This window comes from Myxine glutinosa, chromosome 8, assembly GCF_964187855.1.
Source record: "Myxine glutinosa chromosome 8, kmMyxGlut1.1, whole genome shotgun sequence".
NCBI classification, from domain to species: domain Eukaryota; kingdom Metazoa; phylum Chordata; class Myxini; order Myxiniformes; family Myxinidae; genus Myxine; species Myxine glutinosa.
The window spans coordinates 150,710,133-150,738,055 of NC_136268.1; the positions used below are offsets into that span (position 1 = coordinate 150,710,133).

The following is a 27,923-nucleotide window of genomic DNA, read 5'->3' on the forward strand; positions in this document are numbered from 1 at the left end:
AAGCCTCCAATATTTTAGTGGAAAAAGACGCCTGCAGATGATCCAAGCACATAGCGTAACTCCAAAATGTGAAAATACATCCACGACTCCAAAGATGACTCAACAAAATTCATTTGCAGCATGACAGATAATAGCCAAACCGTTCATGTAATCATTACATGTTAGATATGGACCGATAGTCAGACAAACATTACCTAAAGACCTCAGTAATATTACCATCAGTTGTGAAAAAATGACCAAACTGGTCAGCAAAAGACAATAATGCAAATTAACCACTTTATGGTTCACAACAGAAAAAATAAAAAATAAACAGTCACTAACCCAAACTCCAATATTACATTTACAGTGTAGAATAATGCTAAGAATTGCATAGCACACTATACATATATACCCAGTTAAATACAACTTTATTAAAAATAAAAGCAGAAAAACAACTCATAATCATCATTCAGGTAAAGTCCAACATTCCACCTACATCTTGAATGAAGATGTAATCTCTTGTATTACAATTGACAAGATGTCAATATAACACACACACACACACACACACACACACACACACACACACACACACACACACACACACACACACACACACACACACACACACACACACACACACACACACACACACACACACGAAAATTACAACTTGCACAACAAAGACAACTATTTAAGATTTCATTTTTACCCAATCTCTGGGTGAACCCGGTCAGAGTGGCCGGCGTCCTTGGGGCCTTGGGTTTCCAGGGGGATTCCTGGGGCTTCTGATTATGGCAACGACAACCGTGAAGTCCCATAATGTACAAATCATGGCTTCTAAAAGAAACTCAATAAGTCAATTGTAGCAAGAAATGCTCAACATTCAAAACCTACCCGACTACAACCACAAGTCTAATCATAATCGGGACAATGAACCACCATGAAATATTAAGCAAAGCATTGAAAATAAGGCAAACCACCCAAGTACATGTGTGACATCATACAGATTTCCAAAAAGCCAACAACGCGTCATCCGAGAAACAAGAAGTGTGGGGAAAACAAACCATAAAACAAAAATATTACATTCACAAATCCCAGGCAAAAAGAAAAAGAAAAGTTTTTGAAACCAAATAAGAGTTTTTCCTGCAATGGCAGTTTCTCTCTGGGTTTTCTTCCCACACTTCAGTCCTTGTGTATTGGGTAGCAGTTTTTGGTCATACCACACACATCAAGTGCTTTCATTTTCCTTTTCCAAGGATCCTGTCCGAACTTCATCCATAAAATCTTTCTGTGCCCTTTTCATCTCCATGCCCCGGACCCAGGTGTACGACGAAGAGCCAAGGAGGACCAGTAAATTGCTGGCCCACCAGAGGTACGTCTTGACTTCATGAAAATAACCTACGGCGATTACAGTCTGCGCACAAGCTTTGGCCGTGCCCGAGATATTGTGCGTCAAGGGACTCGTGAATTTTATTTGTAGCCCCGTGACGTAGCTCATGGAGAAACCCAAACAGCCGCTGGCAAGCATAACAACCCAGAAAGAAATGAGGCCAAAATTATTGAAGGAAACGAGAGCCGAAGTTTCACCGGCTAACAGGAATGCCGGCACAAAGAGAAGGCTCGCGTTGATATTGTTATAGAAAGTAAGACGCCAGATGCTGCCCTCGACAAATGGCAAAACCTTCTTCATGTAGATGGCGTTCAGCGACACACACAGACTTGCCAGGACACCGTAAAGTATGCCAAGTTTGGATAACGAGTTGTGCTGGCTTTCTTGATCTACACCCAACCAAAAGCCACCTAGACAGCCAGGAAAACGAGAATCAAGCAAACATCATCATCATCTCACAAGAACATATTCTGCATGTTATATACATGCAATAAAACCTCGTCGTCCACGGGGGTTACGTTCCTGTAAATCTCGCGGATGGCGAAATCGCAAATGGCGAACAGTTTCTAACATGTAAGTTAATGAAATAAGTTCCAGCCTCACAAAATTTAACTCCAAAGATCATAAATATATTTTAAAAAATCACTCCCGTGTCTGAAGGAAGCAGCTCAGTTTGGCATTTTTAATGGGAAACAAGCAAAGCCGAGAAATGAATAAGACCCTTTAGAATTATCCTTTAAAACCCTGAATAATCCATTAGAAGGGAGTGGGAAAGGAGGGAAGAGGGGTGGGGGAAAGAGAGAGAGAGAGGGGTGGGGGAGAGACAGAAAGAGGGGTAGGAGAGAGAGAGGAGGAGGAGATGGGAGGGGAGAAGGGGGAGAGGAGAGGAGGCAACAGGGAGGGGTGGAGAGAGAGGGGAGGGAGAAAGGAAGGAGGGGGGGGGGGGGGAAGAGTGAAGCCTCACCACACGTCGCTATACTGTACACTCTGGGAGAGAAGGGTGGTGCGAGGAGGGGAGTGGAAGTGAGGAAAATATATAGGGAGGGGAAGGGTGGGAGAGAGAGAGAGAGGTAGGGGAGAAAGAGAAGGGTAGGGGACAGAGAGGGAAGGCAGTGGGGAGATGGTTTGAGGGAAGAAAGAGGGGTGGGATGGAGAAAGGAGGAGGGGAGAGCAAAGCCTCACCACATGTCACTATACGATACTGTACATTCCAAGAGGAAGGAGTGGGCCAGGAGAGGAGTGGTTTCAGGAGGGGAGTGGTAGTGAGGGAAAGAGAGAGGGAAGGGGCGGGAGGATGGAGAGAGGATGGGGAGGGGGAGGATAGAGAAGAGGAAGGAGGGGTGGAGAGAGGTAGAGAGGAGTGCGGTGAGACAGAGAGGGGTTGGGGGAGAGACAAATAAGGATAGGGGAGAGAGGAGGGTAGACAAAGAGGGGTGGGGTGAGGGGGGAGACCAAGAGGAAGGTGAAGGGGGAGAACAAGAGGAGGGTGAGGGGCGAGAGCAGGACAGGAGGGGGAGGGGGAGAACATACCCCCAGTCTGTGCTCCTCAGGCACCATTGTTAATCCAAAGTGTGTGAACACCTGGGGCTGGCACCGGAGGTCTCTCAAAATACTGCATGTCGCTAGCAAATTCCACCCATTGCTTCACTGAATATGGACACGGAGGGATCTTCTTCATCTTTTTAAGTTTTATGGTGTCTTCAGAGCTGTGAGGCTCTATATGCCTCCAGACATAACAGTGGTGACCAAAGGAGCCTTTAGTTAATCCATAGCCGAGTTTCTTCGTAATGCTTTACAAATTTGAAGAAGAAGAATTATCAGATGCAGAATTTCTGTACAACATTTGTGGAATTTGAATAAAAAGTTTCTCGTTGAGTTTGAAGAAGATTTGGGTGGTCGATGTTGGAATAATAAAACGCAGGGAATAATAATATTTATGTTATTTTTTATGTTAATGTTTTGGCAATCTCATGAGTAGTTACCCTGCCCTTCTACCTTGTAACCATGCGCTCGCAAAACAAAAAGCAGGGTTAGGCATTCGGTTACGTACGTGCGTACGCCACACGTACGCACGTACGTGTCTGCATTTTTTAAAATTCATTTTTTCAGCAAACATTGCTCCGATTGACACGAAATTCTACCATAGGAGTCCCTCCGCCTTTCGAATATTTTTTATTCGTGATGATGTCATAGGTCACGTGGTACGGACGCTCCACATCTCCCAAACCGCTCAATGGAAAAAATTGAAACATGGCTCATTGTCAAGTACTCCCCATGGGGAATAAGATATGTTGATGGTGATGTCATCGGTGCCTTCATTATGACATCATAATTCGACAAGCACAATGCTTGATCTGATCAGGATGAAAAACAAAAATTCCTCTGCAACTGTTAGTCCGATAGACACGAAATTTTCAGAATATGAGCGGCTCCTCCTGTGGAATTTTTTAAAATGATAATTATGGCGTCATAGGTCACGTGGTACAGGCACCATCTTAAGTTCTCCCCTTGGGGAATAAGATATGTTAATGATGATGTCATAATTAAGGTATCGATGACGTCATAATTTGACAAGTACAACGTTTGATTCTATCAGTATGAAATTTTTTCTCTGCAATTCTTGGTCCGATTGACAAAATTTTCACCATAGGAGCGCCTCCTCCTGTAGAATATTTTAATGATAATTATGACGTCATAGGTCACGTGGTGCAGGTGCCATCTTAAAAAAACTTCGCATCTTTATATCTCTGAAACCACCCCATGGAAAAATTGAGACCTGGCTCATTGTCAACTATTCCCCATGGGGAATAAGATATGTTAATGATGATGTCATCAGTGCCTTCTTTATGACGTCATAATTCGACAAGTACAACACTTATCCGATCATTATGAATTATTCTTCTTAGCAACTGTTGGTCTGATGGACACGAAATTTTCACCATAGGAGCACCTCCTCCTGTAGAATATTTTAATGATAATCATGACGTCGTAGGTCATGTGGTACAGGCGCCATCTTGGAAAAACCGAAAAACGTTGCACCTCTATATCTCCAAAACCGCTCTATGGAAAAAATTGAAACGTGGATCATTGTAAAGAACACAAATAGGTGTTGTTAACGATGACCTCATTGGTGCTATAATGATGACATCATAATTTGACAGGAACGCTTAGTCTGATCAGTTTAAAATTTATTGAGCGTGATCTATGCAACAATTCTATAAGACTTTAGAGAATATAAATTTATGATGTCATCGCTTACATGGTCTGGCAGCCATTTTGGATTATAGAAAAAAAACAACCTTAAAAAACAGAAGAGTTGGCTCACACCAAGTTGACTGCGCAGGGTAAGTATTCTATGAATACCATCTAGGTTGTCACGTGGACGATCTCTTTCCACTGGAGAAAAGCAATATTGACCCCGGCACAATGTTCTTCCAGGACATTACCCAACAAACCTCTTCCCGCCTGTGCCCCCAATTTGTGCTAGTTTTCCCAGACTGTCCTCCAATTGCCCCTCATTTTCCTCTCCAATCCATACATTTGCTCTCCGAGTTCCTTATTTATTTCTTCCAACCTCACCCCCAACTCACATTTCATCTCAATAATTTCATTCATTATTTCCTTCATATTATTTCTGTTGTCGTTTTTCAATTCCCCCCCCCCCCCCCCCCCCTTGTGTTCTCATCTCCGTTATACTTTCATCCATTTTACCCTCCATGCATTCACTCATTTTATTTATATCTCCATTACCTCCACCACCGAAGGTGGATGGAGGTTATGTTTTCACCTCTGTCTATCTGTGTGTTTGTTATGATGAAAATTTTCAATTTATGGTCATATGTCAGTCTGTCTTGTTTGTTTGTTTGTCCTTGAGTGCCATAACTCGAGAACGCTTTCAGCTATCTTTGTCAAACTTTGCCAGAGGATTCCGAAGGACAAACGTGAGGCTGTCAATGTGTTTTGACTATGTAGGTCAAAGGTCAAGGTTCTCTGGTATGTCCAGGAGATCTCAGCTATTCTTTGATCTAGGAAGCTGAAATTATGGCACAATAGTGACGTGCTTTGGCAAAAATGGTATTTTAAAAATTTTTGGATGACACAATTAATTGTTTAATCACTTAACTATTAACGATTTATTAAGTACTTATGTATTTCCTTTCTCATCTGGGCAATATCTCAGGCACCTTTTGAGTTAGGAAGCTGATATTTGGACACAACAGTGACCAAGTGATTTGGCTGCAAAGGGTATTTTTCATTTATTTATTAATCAATTCATCAATTGATTATTTAATTTTTCGATTTATTAATTTTCAAAAAGTTAGAAATTCGGATGAAACAGTGGTGGTTTAGGTATGATATTAGCCAATTGATTGAGAAATTAATTATTTTACGATTATTTATTTATTTATTTAAGTTACACAGTTATTCAATCATTTATTTTGTTTCTCGTCTGGGCAATATTTCAGGCACCTTTTGAGTGAGGAAGCTGATAGTTGGATATGACTTTGACCACGTGATGTGGCTATGAGGGATATTTTTGATTTGTGGATGAATCAATGCATCAATTAATTATTTAATTTTTCGATTAATTATTTAATATATATATATATATATATTTTTTTTATTATTTATTTATTTATTTATTATATACACACACACACACACACACACACAGTATGCACCAGCCTTGGACGGATAGCTGGTCGGTCCTTAATTTCTGAGGCAAACGGCCGAATAACGGAGGTAGTTTTTATGGCGCATGCGGGACAGGAGGAAACGGGATAATTACCTGGATGGAGCCACATGGACAAGGAGCAGACACGGAGATGTCGTGGGAGGACGTCAGAGCTATGAATACAAAACAATTAGAACGGCGGACATTTTCTCTCTCGGGTTCTGGATCTGGTGGTGAACGGTAGTGTCCCGACATCGCTCTTCTTCTTTGTTTCTCAAGTCCCGGCTTTTGACAACGAACAGTCGAGGCTCTGGTCTTCCTTGCATCGTCTGGCTGTGGTGTTGGTGTTGGTGAACAAGATCGTGAGGACAAGCGCGGCTGGAAGAGCGAGCTGCGTGCCAAGGCCTACTGCGCACCAAAGAGCGCGTTTTCGCACGCAAGGACGTAGAGGCCTCAGACGATTCCTGACGGGGTTCAAGAGCAACTAGGAGCTAAGTCCCCACAACAAATCGCACACATTTATTTTCGTTCTTTTATATTTCCCTTTGTCTGTAATAGAGTCTGTGTGGGGATATTCCGTTTAGGAATTATAGTTTTTATTTGGCCATGTTTTATTTTGTTACCGGCAGTTTCTTTAATAAAGCCCGTATTTTTGTGCAGTTTAATTCCGTGTCGTTTGAGTTAATTTATCCAGGTGCGAAGACGTCGGGTGGACCCATGCAGGTAAGCGCTCACGGCTTCTTCCCCACTTGCTCCCCGCGCATATAACGAAGGTCCGCCATTGAAATGAACGCCTCGGAGTTAAATCTCGTTTGGGCATCTGTTTCGCCCTGAGGTGTTCACCAAAGGGCAGGCATGTGACAATATATATATATCTGTGCAGTGTCTGTCTTGTGTTGTGTTGTGTTGTCTTGTCTTGTCTTGTCACTGAACTACTTTCTCAATCTTTTGTGAAATCGTACCAAACTTCTGGTGTGCACATATCTCTCCCGTCGGTATGTCTTAAGGGTATTTTCTTTGAAAAATTTTCCAATTATTTTTATCATTTTTGGAATTTTTTCGGGAAAATTTTTTCTTTCAACTTCAATCTATCTATAATTCCAGTAATCTCTGTGTGTGTGTGTGTTTGTCTGTGTGTCTGTGACCGCTGTTTCTCGACAACCACGGGTCCGATATACTTTAAACTTGCCAGGTATATTGCTGGGGACCCGAGGATGTGCCTTTTCAAGGTTTCATATTGTTGCGAATATGGAATTTGGCCTCCATATCCGCTTGTAAATATTCCCCTATTTTCTCCAATACTCCCCAACTTTCCCCAATCCCCCATTCCCTAGTCCCATTGCATGTAAATAACAATCAGTAGAGCCGACCTTCCCCTTATTCCCCCATTAAATGTCGTGCCCAGGTCCACCGCACCACACGTAGACAACTTTCGGACATCTTCCTAGTTATTCTTATTCTATGTCAGTTAAGGCCTCGTCTCCATTAATTATGACTCTTCGTTGCACCAGAATGTGATTATATGGCATCAGTAGTGAGTTTAGGACCTTTCCCATACCTCCTTCCATCTTCTTCCCCAACAATTACAACAACAACAGAGGAGATGGCGGCGGAGCGGGGGAGGATGCGTCCTCACACCGGCTCGATTAGCTCCAGACCATGCGCTCCACGGGGTTACCACGAAGGGGCTCCTTGTCAGCTCCTCGTCAAGGGCGGAGCCTGGTAAACCCCCCCGCACGCACCCAATGAGAAGCAACGTGCCGATTCCACGAGGCGGAGCTAACGAGCCGAGGGCGTGTCACTCCCCGCCGGATATACGCGGCCCCGCGCCGGATGTGACGAGAGATGCGCACCCAGCTTGGAGAAGGAAAGCCACCTGCGAGCGCTGAGTCAGATGCGCCCCCCAGCTTGAGCAAACAAGACGCCATCCGAGCGCTGCGACCTCCCCGCATCTCTGGACCGGACCGAGTCGATTCTGACCTTTGAGCCCAGGTGCACCTGGAGCCATCGCTACCCGCCTGTCCTTTTCATCAACCCCCGTGTGAGTCAGCCTTGTCCCGTTTGTCTGTCGTCTGTCCGGGGTTAATATAAGATTGTGTCTAAGTGCTTGTCTTTCTATGCTGTCCCTCTTGTAGTTGTAATCTAACCTTCCGCCTTAATATAACCTCCTCCGGAGGTCTTGAGAACTGAACCCCTGGTGTCGTATTGTGTTATTGTAACCCAGCCGGGTGTCTTCTTTTTCTTATTGAGCCAGCGTGGCGCGACTAGTCAACGTTCGGGCACAATCGGGTAACTTGTGCAGACGTGGTCATACCATAAAACCGCTCGGTAAATAACATCCAAGCCACGTCTGTAACAATTGGTTGTCAGGAGTTGGATTCGAACCTGGGACTAAATTTATTTAGCCCAAATTTTGGACACCAATTGTGTTAGTACGGTAACAATTGGTGTCGAGGAGTGGAATTCGAACCCGGGACTAAATTTATTAGGCCCAAATTGGTAACAAGTAGAATCGATTCGGAGCGCGTTTCCCGCGCGAAATTATAACGGCGAAATTTGAATTTGTTTTACGAAAATAAAATAAAAAACCGAATTTTGAAAGTCGCGCTATGGCGGATCAAGACGGCTGGGGTCCGGTAGGGGAGAGTGAAGCAGGGTCGGTCCAGGACCAAATTGAGGGACATGAGGGACATGAGGAGAGCGAAACAGCGAGGGTAGCAGGCACGCAAAATGGCGCCTCGCAAGAGCGCGCGGTAGCCGAGCCCGCTGTATCACCGGGCTTTAACATGCAGCCGATTGACATACAGGCCCTCATTGCGCAGCTACAGGCAGCTGTACAGATGAGTATGGGGAGCCAGATTGAGCGATTGGGTGAGCGATTGGAGGGCCGGATGGATGCTCATTGTGAGCAAATGAGGGCTCGGAGTGAGCAATTGGGGGTAATGGGGAACCGGATGAGGGCTCGGAGTGAGCGATTGGAGGGCCAAATGAAGGAAATGGGGAACCGGATGGATGCTCGGAGTGAGCGATTGGGGGTAATGGGAAGCCAGATGGGGGTAATGAGGGACGAAGCGAGGGGTACCAGTGAGAAGTTAGACAATAATTTTGAGGGGTTAGACAACGGGATAAAGGAGGTGAAAAATGGGTTAATGGGGGTAGAAAATAGAATGGCTGCCCAGGAGAATCAGATAGAGGGAGTGAAAAATGGGGTAGAGGGAGAGGAGATTAGAAGAGGTGTGAGTGAGGAGGTCGGAGGAGTGCGCGAGGAGGTGAGGCACTGTAAGGAGCACATGGAGAAGGAGGTGAGAAAGGGGACTGTAAAGTTACAAGGGGGCATAGAGGACATGACGCAGGAGGTGGAGCAGCTGACGGTGGGACAGACGGAGTTAGTGGAGCAGGTTCAAAGGAACACTGCGGTATTAGGAGGGTTGAAAGCGACACGGAAAGAAGTGGAAGAGGGGGTGAGCGAAATTAAGAAGCGACGGAGAGGGGATAACAAAGAGATAAAAGAGGAGATAAAAGAATTGGTCCAAAGTCTGTGTTTGGATCGTGATGATGTGCTCATTAACCGGATGAGGGATTCGCAGGTGATGGAGGAGAAGCGAAGAGGAAGAGGACCCGGTGTAAGTGGTGACCAATATGGTCGTGCGTATGATGCGCCAGGGGATTTAAGAGGCTTGGGGGTCGAGATAGACCCGGGTGTTCGTGAGAGGCCGTTGGTGAAGTGTGCGACAGGTCTGGTGTGCGAAAATGGAGGTGTGCAAGAAAGTCCGACTCTGGGGTGTGTGAGGAAAAAGTGTGTACCAAGGAGTGAGTGTGCTGGCGAGAGTGAGTCGGTCGTAGCGTGTGTGCGAGGGAGCACATGGGAGCGCGGTGTGGTGAGTGTTACAGAGGGTGTGACGGGAGAGTGTGCGCAAGAGTGTGCGCAGGAGTGTGCGCGAGAAAGGTGTGTGACGGACAGGTGCATGAGGAAAGAGTGCGCTGTCAGAAGTAAGGAAGAGTGTCCACCTGTGGGGAGTGTTACAGAGGGTGTGACGGGAGAGTGTGCGCAGGAGTGTGCGCGAGAAAGGTGTGTGACGGACAGGTGCATGGGGAAAGAGTGCGCTGTCAAGAGTAAGGGTGAGTGCTCTGTCAGGAATGGAGGTGAAAGTAGTGAGAGTGACATGGAGCGTGAGTTAGTTGTGACAGGTGAGCGAGGATGTACACCTGGGATGGAAGGATGCACACCTGGAATGGTAGAGCGTGAGTGGGAATGCACGCTGGAATTGGTAGTGAGGCACGTGGTTGGGTGTGCGAATGAGAGCACACCTGTGATTGTCACAGAGGAGGTGACAGAGGAGGGGGCGCGAAGAGGTGTTTTGGTGAGGTGTGCTACCAACGAATGTGTGCCAAAGTGTTCGGTGGTCAGGTGTGTGACCAAGGCTGTGAGTGGAATGGGTGTGCCTGGGTGTGTAAGGAACGGTACGAGGAGCATGGGCACAGCTGGATGTGTGAGCAAGGAACGGGCTGCGGGGTGTAAGCGTCCAGGTGAAGCATCGACGTTACACGGGTTAGAGGTTAGAGCGACTTTTAGCCGAAGCAGGCCCTCGGTGCGTGCCGGGCCTCGCTTTGAACGGCCGCGTCCAGGCTCCACTAGGCGGAGCTGGCAGCCCGATAGAAAGGGTCGTCATGGCGACCACCTTTTGTTGAGGCATTCCGGCAGGTCGAGATCGGGACATTGGATGGCTCCACGCCGAGGTGATGCGTGGGATCTCGGCCCGGGTAAGCCCCCGTCCCTGCACCGAGTGCCGGACGCATCCAGCCGCTGGCACAAAACAACCAGCATCCATTGCTTGGCTTTACGAAGCCGGGCTTTGGACAGGGATTGGCGCACCGAGAGGTATTAGTGAGTAGACTGGGTGATGAGGTTAGTGTTTTGGACCCAAAATTAGAGAAAAGCAAAATTTGATGATTGGCAAGGGATTGGCAGTAGTGATTGGCAGATGATGGGCAGTGATTGGCAAATTTTTAATTTGTTGAAATTTGATGTGCAAAATTGGTAGTGAGAGACCCCCGATGTGGTGGGATGGCAAATCCACCATCCTTCCCATGGGGGGCAAAGGAGCACTAGGTTTATGGGGTGTATGGCAGTGAAAACTAGCCCGGGTGGGTTAGGATATTGTGTGTAGGGATCTAGCGAAGATGACATTAGGTGACGTTAAGGTTAGTTAGTGACTGATACCTGTAGTGGGGACGCAGGTAGATTAGTGTGGATTATAATGACGAGGGAGCGCAATAGTTTAAAGGGACGACTGGGAAGCGCAAGTTTCAGAAGGGAGTAGTTAGCTGAGATGATGCCGTGTGTGTGAGAATTGAACAGGTGTGATTGCACAGGTGTGCAACTGGACAGGTGTGTGGAGCAGTGTATGAGTAGTGAGTGTGTGGATCAGCGCGAATGCGCTTGGGGAGAGAAGGGTGCAGGTGGCACCAGGTGTGAGAGCACAGGTGTGCAAGTACAGGTGTGTGGAGAGAGATGGAGTAAGTGGTACGGAGTGGTGTGCATGGTGTGAAGGTGTGAATGGGGGAAGAGTGGACCCCCATCACGGATACCCGGGGCGGGTAGTGTAAGTGTTAGGTAGAGGGTGCAGGTAAATTGTGGTTGGATATTGGCATTTGTGGTGCGGTGGCAGAATGGTGTTGTGGATGGGTGCATTAGTGTTGTGGAAATGGCTGGGCGTGTAGCCTGTTAGTGTGTGTAGTTGGTTGGGCACTCCACCACTGTGAGGATGTCGGCCAGGTGAGGCCGCAGGTGGGCTCTGGGAGCCGGTAGTTGTGAGTGGGTGCCTGAGGATCCCGGGTGTGGATCGGGCAGCCCAGTGCCAGAGAGGGCACGGAGTGGGGAGAGCGCCAGAGGGCCTTCCCCAGGTAGATAGGTTAGGGTAAGGAGCAGGTAAGCTCGGAGGCAACTGCAGTGGTGGAGGGGTGCAGGTGGGTAGACCCACTGGGAGAGGTACACGCCACGGCCCAGAAATTGTACGAGGGCACCGGGAGATGAATCGGGGGAGTGAGACCCCAAATTGAAAAGCACCACAGGTTGGCCAATGGGAATTGGTTTTTAGAACCCATAGAGTAAGAGGGCCAATGGTTTGGCCGGAGGAAGACCCCGGGTAGTGTAAAGTTGTTAAAGTCATTTAGGCGATAGTTAGGATTGATGAACCTGTCGCACCATACGCAGCCACTTACCTGTGGTGATGATGATGACTCCACACCTGTGTTTTCTTTGTTCTGTGTGCAGGAAATGAGATTGCTGTGGATTTGTGAGACGCATCACGACGTGGATGAGACATTGGGGTGATTCCATCTCTCCCTCCCTAGGAGGGACTGATGATGAATTGGTAATGGCAAATTATGATGTTGAGTTGGAGATGGCAAATTTTGATGAGAGTTGAAAATGGCAAATTTGATTGGTTAGGAGGGAGAGAAGACGAATTTGGTATATGGGAGGAACGGGGAAGACAGTAGGGATGTTTGTTGATTTGTAAAGTAGATGTTTATGGGTAGTGTTGTGTTTTGTGGATACAGTAAGGGGTAAGGGAGGGGCCATGTAGGTTACCTGGTGGGGGGGGGGGGGGGCGTACGATAGGAACGTACCTGTCTCACCTGGTTCCCATGTGCCCCCAGTGTGCATCACCTTACATTGCGTGCACTTTTGCGCCATTACCACCTTACTCACTTGTTTCTTCTTTTGTCTCCCACCTCCGAGGATCTGGCTTTGGGGTAGAGAGAGAGGAGAGAGAGGTGCTGGCTGCGCAGTTGTGGGCCTGCACTTTCGCTGTTTGCTGCCGGGATCGATACACCATATGGACCGCAATGTTTGTGGCCACCCACAATGGACCGCAGTTCGTTTGCGGCCAAGCACCACCCGGGGATGGACCTATGGATCAACGTGGCACCTATGCCATACAGGTGAACCACTAATAGTTAACACCACCAAGTGCACTACAAGAAGAGCAAGAGACACCTGCAGGGTTAGGGGTTGTCGAATTTATTTTTATTCCAATGAACAATGGTGACTGCACCGATTGGTGGTGGGGTGGTGCTTTTGATGCTCGGGAAGGGTGCTCTGCACGTTATTAAAGGCCGTCGGCCACAGAGCACTCGTGGGTTGGTGTATCGATGCTGGCAAGCGCGCTCTCTCTATGCATAACATCTGCATGTGTTCCTCCAAAAACAGGTCCTGGATCGTAGTGTAGATATCAGCGTAATCTTGTAAATAATGCTCCCTACCGGCTGTATGTTTAGTTTGAGGATTCTTTCCGGATTCGGTTATCCTGTGGGTGTGTTTCTGTGAGGAGAAGGGTGCAACGTCGCAGGGGGACATATTTACTCATTTGTGAATATCTGTAAAACTGTCGCACTCAGGGTAGAGTTAATAGTAGAGGGAACTACATTGCGTGCCACACTAAAGTAGGTAAAAATTTATCGGGTCGGGACGCCCCGAGGGTAGAGAAGGGTGCAATGTTGCGAATATGGAATTTGGCCTCCATATCCGCTTGTAAATATTCCCCTATTTTCTCCAATACTCCCCAACTTTCCCCAATCCCCCATTCCCTAGTCCCATTGCATGTAAATAACAATCAGTAGAGCCGACCTTCCCCTTATTCCCCCATTAAATGTCGTGCCCAGGTCCACCGCACCACACGTAGACAACTTTCGGACATCTTCCTAGTTATTCTTATTCTATGTCAGTTAAGGCCTCGTCTCCATTAATTATGACTCTTCGTTGCACCAGAATGTGATTATATGGCATCAGTAGTGAGTTTAGGACCTTTCCCATACCTCCTTCCATCTTCTTCCCCAACAATTACAACAACAACAGAGGAGATGGCGGCGGAGCGGGGGAGGATGCGTCCTCACACCGGCTCGATTAGCTCCAGACCATGCGCTCCACGGGGTTACCACGAAGGGGCTCCTTGTCAGCTCCTCGTCAAGGGCGGAGCCTGGTAAACCCCCCCGCACGCACCCAATGAGAAGCAACGTGCCGATTCCACGAGGCGGAGCTAACGAGCCGAGGGCGTGTCACTCCCCGCCGGATATACGCGGCCCCGCGCCGGATGTGACGAGAGATGCGCACCCAGCTTGGAGAAGGAAAGCCACCTGCGAGCGCTGAGTCAGATGCGCCCCCCAGCTTGAGCAAACAAGACGCCATCCGAGCGCTGCGACCTCCCCGCATCTCTGGACCGGACCGAGTCGATTCTGACCTTTGAGCCCAGGTGCACCTGGAGCCATCGCTACCCGCCTGTCCTTTTCATCAACCCCCGTGTGAGTCAGCCTTGTCCCGTTTGTCTGTCGTCTGTCCGGGGTTAATATAAGATTGTGTCTAAGTGCTTGTCTTTCTATGCTGTCCCTCTTGTAGTTGTAATCTAACCTTCCGCCTTAATATAACCTCCTCCGGAGGTCTTGAGAACTGAACCCCTGGTGTCGTATTGTGTTATTGTAACCCAGCCGGGTGTCTTCTTTTTCTTATTGAGCCAGCGTGGCGCGACTAGTCAACGTTCGGGCACAATCGGGTAACTTGTGCAGACGTGGTCATACCATAAAACCGCTCGGTAAATAACATCCAAGCCACGTCTGTAACAATATTAATCGGACAAGTAGTTACCGAGCTATGGCGATTTCTTTACCAAACTCCGCAAGCCGTTCGCTTTGGACCAAACCATTTCATGTAAATAGAGGGGGGGGATTGTCACCGTACTCGCAAGCCGTTCGCTTTGGACCAAACCATTTCATGTAAATAGAGGGGGGGGATATAATTTTAGATATATATATAGTACGGGCATGCCCTAGTTGTTTATAAAATGTGATATCACGTATATTACAAATACATTTGTGCAAAATAATTGTTTGAATTATGATTGGTTTAAGCCATGACAAAACGACAACTCGGGTACAGTCATTAATATATATATCTACACATCTGGGCAGTGTCTGTGTTGTCACTTAGCGACTCCCTCAAACTTTTGTTTCCGTGGTTGTGAAGTGTTTTTAATAACGTTGGGGTGGTTTTGAATCACGTGGTGGTGAGGTATTTTGAATTATGTGGTGGTGAGGTGTTTTTAAATCACATGGTGGTGAGGTGTTTTGAATTACGTGGTGGTGAGGTGTTTTGAATTACGTGGTGGTGAGGTATTTACAATTATGTGGTGGTGGTGTTTTTAGTTATGTAGTGGTGAGGTGTTTTGAATTAGTTGGTGATGAGGTGTTTTGAATTACGTGGTGGTGAGGTGTTTTGAATTACTTGGTGGTGAGGTGTTTTTAAATGACGTGGTGGTGAGGTGTTTTTAATTTCGTGGCTTTGAGGTGTTTTTATTATGTGTTTTATGCCTGTGAGGTGTTTTTAATTTTGTGGTGGTGAGGTGTTTTTATTACGTGTTCTATGGCTGTGAGGTGTTTTAAATTACTTGGTGGTGAGGTGTTTTGAATTACGTGGTGGTGAGGTGTTTTGAATTACTTGGTGCTGAGGTGTTTTGAATTACGTGGTGGTGAGGTGTAATCGTCCCAAACTTCCAGTCTGCACCTACCCCTCCCCTATGTATGTGCAGAGGAGTTCTTTCTTGAAAAAAAAAAACATTCAACCTAAATCTTCAACCTAAATTGCCTATAAAAATGTAATATCACAAACACAACAAATACATTTGTGCAAAATAATTGTTTGTGTTATGATTGTTGTAAATCATGACAACACAGCAACTCAGGTACAGTCATTATTCTCAGCTAAAATAAGCCCGTTCCTCAGTAACGACGCTTGGTGAGGCGAGCACAGCGAGCCGAGCCAAGCTAGTATATATATATATGTATATATATATATATATATATATATATATATATATATATATATATACACACACACACACACACACACATCTTGATCAAAACCCTCCTTGCTTGTACATTGTTGGCCATTCTAACACATTGTGTGAAAACAAGAACTTTCCCTTGGCTAATTATAACATAAAACCACCTTTAGAGGCCATTTTTCCCCGCAAAGCGGGGGTTGGCCTTTTTCGGGAACCGTGGTTGTTGTTGTTTTTTTGGTCCCCTTTTTGAAGCAATGTTTTACGGCTGGATGCCCTTCCTGACGCCAACCCTTTTTGCCGCCTTTAACGACAAACAGGGAATTACCAGTGAACTGGTACTCAATTAGCCGACCTCGGAAGGATGAACAGGCTGAGTCAACCCCCCTGGCGTTAATTCAGCGATCGACAGGGATTCGAACCCAGGATCCTGGGATCCTAAGCCGGCACCCTAGCCGCTAGCCCAACACCAGGGCTTCAAAATTTGCAGGAATTTGCAGGTTAATTGCAGGAATATAAAAAAGTTTCCTAAAATTCCGATAATTTTTCTTTCTCCAGCTTCAATAACGGCAGTCAATAGGCAATTACACTGCATTTAAATGCAGTTAAAGTTGTTAAAGTCAATTACACTGCATCTACCAAATGATTAGGATTAAATTGTGTCATTAGGGCACAAATGAATGGAAGTAAACATTACCAATTATGATGGCACAGCAGAGCAGTGAACGGAGTGAAGTAGTCTGTTCCAGGAGCACATAGGACATGATGACGTTAAAAACAGTGGTGAGTGAACGACCCACATTGTAGAAGGCTACTCCAACAGACTTGAGACACAGGTTGTTAAAGGCAATCATGCCCATGAAGACAATGGACAAGGGGAGAACCTGAAACAACAGATAGATGTTAAAGCCACACATTTCAGGAGGCATAGGTTCATAAACTTGGATATACCACCCAGAAGTCCATGCAAAGAATCATTTCGAAAGTCTGAAATTTTTGTATCACTAATTATTAAAATAATTGGTATTAAAAATGAAAATAAAAACGCAAATTGTGAACTGTCTATACTTCAATTTTGACCGTGCATTTGAAAAACGGACTTATTTAAAAGTAGTCATTAAAAAGTTTAACATCTCCATCAAAAGCTGTTTAACTCGGTGTACATTCACTGCACATCTCTTACCTCTCCATCTTCAAAACATATTTTCCCATTTCTCTCACTACCTCCCCAACCCCCCAAACATCTTCCATGTTTAATTCAACAAATTAAAGATAAATTATGAAAACAATTCTCCATTTAACACCCACCCTCCCCCCCCTCACCCTCTGCCCCCCCCACCCCAAGACAACTCTGCCCCACACAACTACAGCCACAACCCCTTTGTAGACGCAAGGCCCCACAGGTAATGGATTGTTTGAGGGGTTTCTTGCATGCACAGCTCGTTTCAAATCCCCCCACAACATCTCGATGGGATTTAGATCCAGGCTTTGACTTGGCCATTCCAGAACCCTCCATTTCTTTCTTTTCAGCCATTCCTTGGTGGATTTACTGGTATGTTTATGGTCATTGTCATGTTGCAAGGTCCACCTTCGGATGAGCTTCAACTTTCCGACAGATGGCCTCACATTATCCTCAAGCACCCTCTGGTACAATGAAGAATTCATAGTGGATTCTATGATGGTGAGCTGCCCAGGCCCTGATGCAGCAAAGTTGCCCCAAACCATAATATTTCCACCACCATGCTTTACAGTTGGTATCAGGTTCTTGTGGTCAAATGCTGTCTTTGGTTTTCGCCAAACACGTCTTCTGGTACTGTGGCCAAATAGCTCTACCTTTGACTAATCTGTCCAGGGAACATTGTTCCAGAAGTGCTGGTCTTTGCCTCGGTGTTCATTGGCAAACTTTAGTCTTGCCCTGATGTTCTTTCTGCACAGCAAAGGTTTCCTCCTGGCACACCTCCCATGTAGATCAAATTTGTGCAGCCTCTTTCTAATGGTAGACTCGTGCACTTTGACATCAACAGTGGCAAGAGTTACCTGTAGGTCCCGTGATGACATTCTGGGGTTCTTAGAGACTTCTTTCAGCATCTTGCGGTCTGCTCTCGGGCTGAACTTGCTGGGGCGGCCTGGCCTGAACAAGTTGGCAGTTGTTTGGAATCTTCTCCATTTGTAGATGATCTTCTGGACAGTTGAATGATTGATTTCAAATTGTTTGGAGATCTTTTTATATCCCTTCCCAAACTCGTAGGCATCTATAACCTTCTTTCTGAAGGCCTCAGAGAGCTCTTTTGATCTAGGCATGGTGATGCCGCACACTTCAACAACAAACAACAACAACAACAGGCATTTTAAGGCCATTTTCCCTGCAAGAGCGGGGGTTAGCCTTGCGGTCCCCATGACAATCTTCTCCATTTTGCCCTATTTTCTGCATCTCTCCTTGTTAACCCCCTTGCCCGCATTTCCTCTTCCACCACCTTTAGCCAAGTCTTTCTCGGTCTTCCCCGTCCTCGACTTCCTTCTACATTCATTTCCATCACTCTTCTCAACCAATCACTTTCATCCTTCCTCAACACATGACCAAACCATCCCAAACTGTTTCTCTTCACAGCATCCATCACTTCAACAACAAAGAGCAAACCAAACTAAATGTCTGAGGTTTAAATACGACAGGTTCCTCCAAGATCCTCTCTAACGATGTTCTAATCATTTGCACCTGAGCTGGTGCACCTGATTCTAATTTTAGGTATTTGAAGTAGTGATAAATGTAGGGGTGTACTTACTTTTTCCCCATGCGAAATTTGCATTTATGTTTATTTAAATTATACAATGGACTACAAAATGTAAATGTTTCATGATATTTGTTATATTATATCACCTTTATCTATCAATATTGTTGAAATGAAGATCAAATAGCTGTATGTTGAAATATGTTGAAAAAGTCAAAACTTTACATGGTGTGTACTTACTTTTTCATGTGACTGTAGATCGTGTTAAGACGATGATAGTATGGACCGTGTGATTGAATACCTTAGATTTACTCTTGTATCAAGGAAATTGCCAGAAGTAAGTTATATGTAATATGTGCATCGAGAAGGCAATAATCATAATCTTGGAACATTATAGAGTAAGATTGTATTATGTTTTTTTGAATACAGAGTCAAGGGTCGTGTAAGAGCTAACACATTAAACACGAAAACATGCATGGACACATAAAACATACAATAAAGGGAGCGAGAAACAAGAGGGGGAGAGAGAGGAAAGCACACAAGCACAACAACAGTAGAGAACGGGGCATCGGTAGATCTGTGGGAGGGAGAGGGCTTGGGGAAGAGGAGGAGGGGTACACGGTAAAAAGCAAATGAACACGACTAGGAATTTCAGTAATGAAGTCGGAGGTTGAAAGAGGTGGATTTGGGTTGTTTTAACAAGGGTAGAAAAAAGATCAAGGTTTTGGATGGGTGAATATTAGAGATGGTGGTGAACAGCTGTTTTAAAGACCTGGAGGGAGGAGTGGGATTGAATAGAGTGAGGGAGTTTGTTCCAGAGGCGGGAGAAAAGAGGAATGAAAGAGTGAAGGTGAGCAGAGAATCCGTCAGTCCATCAGTCCGTAAACACTTGCAACTTCTTCTCCGAAAGCACTGATGGGATTGTGACCAAACTTGGCACAAATTTTATTTGTTATGTTGTGACTAAAGTTTATTCACGGCATTAAAAATAAATAAATAAATAAATAAAACAAAATCGGCCTCTAAGGCGGTCTTTGTAATTTATTTGAGGGTCGCCCACCCAAATAGGTATTTGCGTTCCTCTCAGAAACTACACACGGAATTCCGATGAAACTTTACCACAACCTTCACCACCTGTGATGTACCAAAGTTTGTTAATGGCATTAAAAAAAAAGAAATCGGACCCTAAGGAGGTCTTTGAAATTTATGGGAGGGTTGCCCCCCAAAATAGGTATTTGTTTTCTTCTCAGAAACTACACACACAATTTCAATGAAACTTCACCACAACCTTCATCACCCGTGATGTACCAATGTTTGTTCAAGGCATAAGAAAAATTGGGGTCCGAGGAGGTATACAGGGTGAGGGGGTTGTCTCCCAAAGTAGGTATTTTTTGTTTGTTTGTTTAAAGTCTTACGATTACGTTAGTATGATTGTATATGCTGCCCTGTCTTCCAGCAACCTTTGAAATTGGTTTACAATGCCATGATACATTTTAAAATACCTTTAGTCAGTGTAGTATACTGCTTTATTCTACAAGGTAAGCTCCCAGGGGTATTGCCCCTATTTTTCATATTTAATGTGATGTCATAATACTGTTACTGATCGCGGTTTAGATGTTATGATGGGCCGAGCGGATGGTCCAACCGCGACCGTTACAGGATCCCCGACTCACCCGATTCACCCAGAACTTTGGCCGTATCGCACCGCAGCTGCTCAATGAGGGAAAAGACTAAAACGACGAATGCAAAGAGGAAGACGAAGGCAAAGAAAGGTTTGGAAATACTACTGAATTTATTTACTATTTACACACATAAGCAAAAAGCAAGCAATCAAGTTTATTTACAACACATAAGACGCAGGTGACACAGTGCAAATACTAGCTTATCCAGACTTCATTAACCCAGGGACAGAACAAACAAAACAAACTCACGTACACAAGAAAGGTGGAGGAAAGGAATGAATGCTGGAAGGAGGAATGGGAAGGTTCAGCTGGGGCAGATGGTTCGGGCTTGATCCCGCACGGGACGTCGGCTGGACCTCGACGGCCACCGATGCCACCGCTATCTGGTCCCCGCGGGGTAACGGGTTGAAGCTGCCTGGTGGAGTCAACGCTGCTTGTGGAGCCAAAGCTGCTTCTCTGGCTCACCTCAGGGCGCGTCTGCCGTCTCTGGCGCAACTGCTGGTAATTGACCTTGAACCTTCTCTCTCTTGGCCCTGGTGTCTCCTCACCACCGACAACTCAACGCAACCAACGTAACCACTGACCACTCGACGCCACCACTTCTCACCACCGACTTCTTACCGCAACCAACGCAACCACTGACCCTCCACTGACGACTCTTGACTCACTCCACTTGCGCGCGCGCCTTTATAGCGCCTCTAGCGATCAAGCCGCCGGCCTTTTGGACACGCCCATCGGTGTGCTCACCTCGGCCCTGGTTGGTCATGCGACCCTCTGGCTCACTCCTCCCCTCTATGACGAGGTGGAGACACGCCTTTCTTCTCCGACCCTGCCTCCCTGCCTCGTGGTCAATGGCGGTTTTGGAGGGGAGGTAATTGGCAATCGAGGGTTGGCAATCACGAGAGGGGATGTAAAAGGAATGGGGATTTTGGGGATGGGAATGAAAGGGGATCTATTCTCTTTCACTGGTGCAATGGAGTACTTCAATTAATGGGAGACACAGCCTTACCCTAAAACACAGAATAAGAGATAACTATCAAACAGGGGTATTCTATTATTTGGCTGACGTGTATGCTTGTGGACTAATTATGGGATGCCCTTTCACCTTTACACAGCTCCGGAGGCAGGGGGGCGCAGAATAAACAATAATCATCACCAATTTACCACAATACAACACAATCAAAAAAATACAGGCCTCATATCCGCAACAATACTTTGAATACTTTGAATTATCTCGAATACTGCCTTATTTTGTTAGAAGAACCATTAATCTCGGAGTTAATTTAACAATTTAATTAGAACTCAAGAATATCAACTCATCCTTATGCATCAATACCTTTTCACCAACAGAGGAAACAGCAGTGTTCTATCTTGTTGGTGAAAATATATTGATATACAATGATGAGTTGATATTCTTGAGTTCTAATCAATCAAATTGTTTAATTCCCTTACCCACGACAACTTAGCCCCACAAAAGAATATGAGGCGTATCATATCGAGTCGTGTCAAACTTGGCCACTATGTGAAAAAAAGAAAAAAAAATCAACAAATGCCCAAGTCATTCACGAACTGGCTGTCCATGTCTGACATTTGACTGAAGGTGGCACAATAATGTGGAATTTATTCCTTCATGGTTTCGCATTTGCCGTTTCCGCATTGTCTGTCTGCTTTTGGCCTCCCACCCATGCGTAGCACGGTTACCTCGCTAGTAAATAAATAAATCAGCAAACAAGTAAGTAAATAATCAAATAATAAACGAGAACGGCACTCAGTAGAGAGCCTACCTCCACCTGGTTGGCCATATCACTCAATGGTAAAGAATTCACTTTTAAAAATTCTAATAGCTGTATCCAGATCTTCACCAAAATTGAATCGATTCTTCCTTGTCACACACACAACCTGTCCACCAAGTTTCGTCCAAATCTGTCCACAACGTTTTAAGATATCCTGCGATGTATCGTTTTTGGCCCTATATCCCAATGGTGAAGAATCACTTTAAAATTCTAGTGGCCGGAACCGAATCCGGATCTTCACCAAACTCTACTCATTTCGTCCTTTTCACATACGCTACATCTCTGCCAAATTTCATCCGAATCCGTCCGCAACTTTTTGAGATATTTTGTTCACAAATGGACAAACAGACAGGGGTGAAAACATAACCTCCAACCCTCCATCCACCTTTGGTGGTGGAGGTAACTAAAGAAAATAAACTAAATAACAAGTAAATAAACTTGTCAGGTCGGTCTCTTGACTGCCACTGTTAACATGTAACCCAGAGCTATCTGCCGCATGGTCGGATAGTCAGCGACTAAACCGACTACCCTCACTGGCTTCACTGTGGGGATGGCGACTGTGACAATCTGCAAAACTCAAAACAATACTTGTTAAGGCAGCCAAATGCCATCCAGTAAAGAGATGGCGTCTCCTAAAAAAAACACCCATCTGGTTGGACCAGTTTTTTTAGGTAGTAGGTTGTAAAGAGCAACCGCTCAGGGTAGTACTACCATTCAGACTTGTTAAACTGGTTAAAATGACTGGTTAACTGGTTAAAATTCAGATTCAGTGTTAAACTGGTGCCCGGAACTACCTTACACTCTCCGTGCCAGGATTGCTGATCTTACTTTTTGTCTCACTCAGACTCCAGCTACCGGGCTAGCTTCAATCTCTCCTTCTTGCAAACAAACATCTTACACTTTTCATCATTCACTTTTCTTACTTATTTTCACACCTCACTTTTACATTCTCTCTCCTTTATTTCTCTTTATGCAGCTCTTTTATTTAGGATCTGGCCTTGACGACGATGATATAGTCCGTGACTGGAGCCTCAACATAGAAAATAGGGGCAATACCCCATGGCACTCACCTGGTATAATAAAGGAGTTTACTACATCGATTATAGGTATTTTAGACAGTATCACGGTATTTTAGACCAATTTAAATGGTTTCTAGAAGACAAGGGAGCATATAGAATCATACTAACGTAATCATAAGACTTTAAACAAACACACACAAAAAAATACTTATTTTGGACGACAAGCACCCCCCACCATTTTGGACGGCAAGCACCCCCCCACATACCTCCTTAGACCACGATTTTTCTAATGCCTTGAACAAACATTGGTACATCACGAGTGATGAAAGTTGCGATCAAGTTTCATCAAAACTATGTGTGTGCTTTCGGAGAAGAGAGCAAATACCTATTTTAGGGGGTCAAACCCCCCCCCCACACATCCCCTTAAACCCCTATCCTTTTAATGCCGTGAACAAACTTTGGTACATCATTGGTGTTGTATGTTGTGGTCAAGTTTCATCGAAGTTGTGTGTGTAGTTTCTGAGAAGAAAGCAAATACCTATTTTGGGGGTGCTGCGGTTTTGAGATTGGCACATTGAAGTCATTAAAGGTTAAAGGTTTGCCCCCCATAGTTAGTCACACGAGCAACATATAGGCCCATTTGTAGTATAGTTATGTCTTAGTATGTGTAAGAATAGGCCATTTCCCCTCTTAGTACCTGTGTTGTGTAAAGACAGGAGAATAGGCCCCCCAATCATTTTGCTCCAACCTCCATTCTACCTCTATGGGTGCAATACATCCCGTGTCCCATTTGGCTGTCCCCTAGTCAAGTTAACACAAGGCAGGGCCTCGAAAGGTGAAGGAGGGTTGAGCTCGGAGCAACGGCGTGGGGGGACGGTAAGAGCCACCAGCCAATCAGAGCTCGAGCGGAATGGCGTGAGAGGGCGTGGTGAAGAGAGTCTGGTGAGTTCCAGAAGGTTAGTGGGGCGGGTCTATATAAGCCCAGACGAAAAGCCCTCAAAAGGACTTGCAGAGAGGGAACTTGAGGACTTGCAGAGGATAAGCGCGTTGTGAAGGACTTGACTTGCACCAGTGGCGCAAGAGGAATGTGCCAGAGAATTTGCATCACTCGCCGTTGTTGAACTTTGACCCTCGCAATCGAACGTGCGCGCCAGGAGATAGAGCAAGAGGCGTTGGTCGTGCACATACGCGGGCACAGCCAAACGCGCTGGTAATGAACAGAGCGCATTTCAGCCACGCGAGTGAACGCGGCCATAACCGCGAGTGAATAAGCGAGTGAATAACCGCCAGTCGCGCCAAAGTCCGCCCACTACCGTGCGCCCCGAGATAACCCGATTGTTCAGGCGACACGCTACGAGCTCCTGCCTTCTCCTGCCTCCATCTCCACGGGACGTGTCGGGGACCGGAGAGAGCTGCACAAGAGCCATTCCTGGACGCGCTGGAGAACATCATCCTGCCGATCAGCAATCCCCGTGTGAGTGTGTGTGTAAGACGGGCCCGTTTGTCCAGGGGTATTAAGTAAGACTGTATAAGGCTTGCTCTGTGTCCCTTTCCTTATACCAATCCTTGTATAGTGTAAATAAATTCTGTTCTTCCTTCTGATTTGATCGTTACCGTGATTTCTCCATTGGCTAAGCGTGGTACGAATAGAACCGCTTGAATCGGGTTCCACCATCTATAACGGCGCGGATCACATGTACGCAACCGCTCGGCGTATCACAAACACACGTGGTTCGTTCGAGGCTTATGTCCTCGCTTCAGGGCAGCGCTAGTACTTAGGTAACAGCGAATTTGGTCCTGAACCCCTATTTAGCGCTGTCCGGAAGGGACGTAATAGGTCTCGGGTCGCGTGAGGTCAGTCAAGACAAGGGGACTAATCCCCCCTTGGTAAGGGAAGAAGGCCGGCGGCAGTTCCGCAACAGAGGGGTTAAACCTAGACTCACTTTGACCACCCATAGACCCCCTTAGACTTAGATTTTCTTAGTGCCGTCAACAAACTTTGGTACATCACAGGTGATGAAGGTTGTGGGCAAGTTTCATCGAAATAGTGTGTGCAGTTTCAGAGGAAAAAGCAAATTCCTATTTTTTGGGGGCCGGGGGCGGGGGGGGGGGGGGGGGTCAAACCTGGATGCACTTCGACCCCAGGTAGACTCCCTTAGACCCCGATTTTTTTTAATGCCGTGAACAAACTTGAGTTGCAACATAGCAAGCAGCGTTTGTGCCAAATTTGGTCACAATCCCATCAGCGGTTTCGGAGAAGAAGTTTCAAGTGTTTACGGACTGACGACGCGCCATCGCATAAGCTCTCCGGAACTACGTTCCAGGTGTGCTAAAAAATCAATAAATCAGCAAATAAATAAATATAATAAATATGTCGTGCAAAGCACGATACTTGCGAAATCCCAAAATAAGTTGTTGACCTTTGGTCTATGTTGACCTCAAAAATACTTGGTGGTTCAATTCAATGACCAGATACGCAAATCCTCTTAAAATTCCAAGTCAATCGGGTGAAAATTGAGGATTTTAGAAATTGTACCTTAAGTTGTTGACCTTTTGACCTCAAAATAAATAGTCTTCTTCCTTATGACCAACTCTACCATTTGGTGATGTTTCATAAAGATCCGTTTTTAAATTGACCTGTAGGCGACAATTGACCTGTAAAAATTGTGACCTGTAGGCGATTAAAATACAGACAGACAAACAGAATGAAAAATCGGTCAGAGACCGAGGACTTGCCGGAATGTACTTTTTTTATCGGCCATTTTGGATCAAGTTTTTCGGTTTTTCCAAGATGGCGACCGAACCACGTGACTGATGACATCACCATTATTTGTTTTCTAAACTAATTTATTCCTAGATTATGCTGAAGAAATTTCATCTTGATCGGATGAAGTTTTGTACTTGTCGAATTATGACGTCATAATGGAGGCATCTATGACATCATCATTAACATATTTTATTCCCCATGGAGAGTTATTTACAATGAGCCATGTCTCAATTTTTTCTATACGGCACTTTCGGAGATATAGATGTGCAAAGGTTTTTTGGTTTTTCCAAGATGGCGGCCGAACCACGTGAGCGATGACGTCATCTTCTTTTTTTTTCTCCACCAGTTTATGCCGACATGGCGCTCAAGAAATTGCATCTTGATTGGATGAAGTTTTGAACTTGTCGAATTATTGAATTATGACGTCATAATGGAGGCCTTGGGCCGAGAGAGTTAAAAATTGGGCAGTCTGTTCCAGGGCAAGACAAATATGTGTGTAAAGTATGGCGATTCTATGTGCAACGATGAAGACGTAGTACTGTGCACAAACAGACAGGCAAACAGACAAACAAACCAACCAACCAACATACTTGCCGGAATCTTTTCCAGCAAGTAACAAACAAACAGACAGACAGACAGATACTTGAAGAATCACAATATACCTGTACTTGAAGAATCTGCAAATAAATAAACAAGAAGACGTCATGCGGAGCACGATACTTGCAAAATCCGCCCCCTACCCCCAAGAAAAAAAAATTCCATTGATACAGCAAATTGTCCATTTCATCAAGATTAAAATTGACAATCTTGATCAAAGCTCGGGTCAACAGGAAGAAAAGTGACGATTTTTCAGATGAAAAATGATTTTGTAAGGTTGACCTTGAGTTGATCTTTGACCTTTTGTCCTCAAAAGTAGTTAGTTTCCCTATTTAGTGACAATGTGCAAATGCTGTTCAATTTTCAAGTCAATCGGATGAAAATTGAGGATTTTAGAAATTTGGCCTGTGTTGACCTTTTGGCCGATGTTGACCTTTTGGCTTATGTTGACCTCATTCAAATATACTTGGTGGTTGAATTCAGTGACCAGATATGCAAGTCCTCTTCAAATTTCAAGTCAATCGGATGAAAATTGAGGATTTTAGAAATTTGGCAAAGTTGATGACCTTTGGCCTATGTTGACCTTTTGCCCTTTTGACCCCCCAAAACAATAGGCTTCTCAATTGGGACGACCTATACAACTTGGTGAAGTTTCGTGACGATCGGTTTAGAATTGTGACCTGTAGGCCGGTGACAAACAGACAAACAGACAGGCAGACAAACAGACAGGCAGACAAACAATCAGAACCACAACCACAATCTTCGATTTTGCAAGTAATAAATCAGCAGTCCCCAACACGTCACGTCACCTTCAGCAAGATATCCAGACTGAGGTCCAGCTGTGGAAACTGTACTTTAGCAGGCCAAACGTTAGCCATGACGCGCATGACAAGGCAGAGGGCCACGGTGATCCAACACTGCGAGCAGGTGATGAAGAGCGGCGCGTCGAGCTTCATTTCGGGGCTACTGAGAAGGTACTTGTTGAGAAACACCATGCTGATGGACGTCACCCAGTAAAGAGCGACCACCGCGGCAATCTTGCTCGCCTGCATCATGAAGTTTTCCTTCATGTTGAAACGCAGTCTCGGAGTCATTCATGAACCGCAACAACAACAGCTTTCTCTGTCAAATCTTCTGATATCGTGGCAGGTCACGTCACGGTACTAAACTACACTTCCGTGTTTCCCGCCGGATGGTAAGACAATGTTCCTCTTCCTCCTCGTCTTTTCTTCTTCTTCACTATTTCTTCTTCTTCTTCCTCCTGCGTGTATTGAGATCGACATGCATCAATATAATTATAAGTTACAACTTTAAAGGACTTTCCTCTTAGCTTTCGATGATGATTGAGAGTAATGTGATAATAACAGCAATTAATAAATAATAAAAAGTACGAAATAATGGAATGAAATTGGTTTGGCGTTTTAATAGAATCCAAAGAGACCATCTATTTATTACGTAC

The 27,923-nt window shown here is 45.3% G+C and overlaps 1 protein-coding gene across 1 annotated transcript; it reads right to left on the bottom strand.

Annotated features, from left to right (window-relative positions):
* SLC35C1 (solute carrier family 35 member C1) lies at positions 1-27,707 on the bottom strand. The gene is made up of 3 exons (XM_068125398.2): positions 27,274-27,707; positions 16,578-16,764; positions 1-1,782 (listed from the first exon to the last, which is right to left on the bottom strand). Exons 1-3 carry the CDS (start codon positions 27,556-27,558, stop codon positions 1,211-1,213), a joined length of 1,044 nt encoding a protein of 347 aa, XP_067981499.1. The 5' UTR covers positions 27,559-27,707; the 3' UTR covers positions 1-1,210.
* Positions 27,708-27,923: the final 216 nt, after the last annotated feature.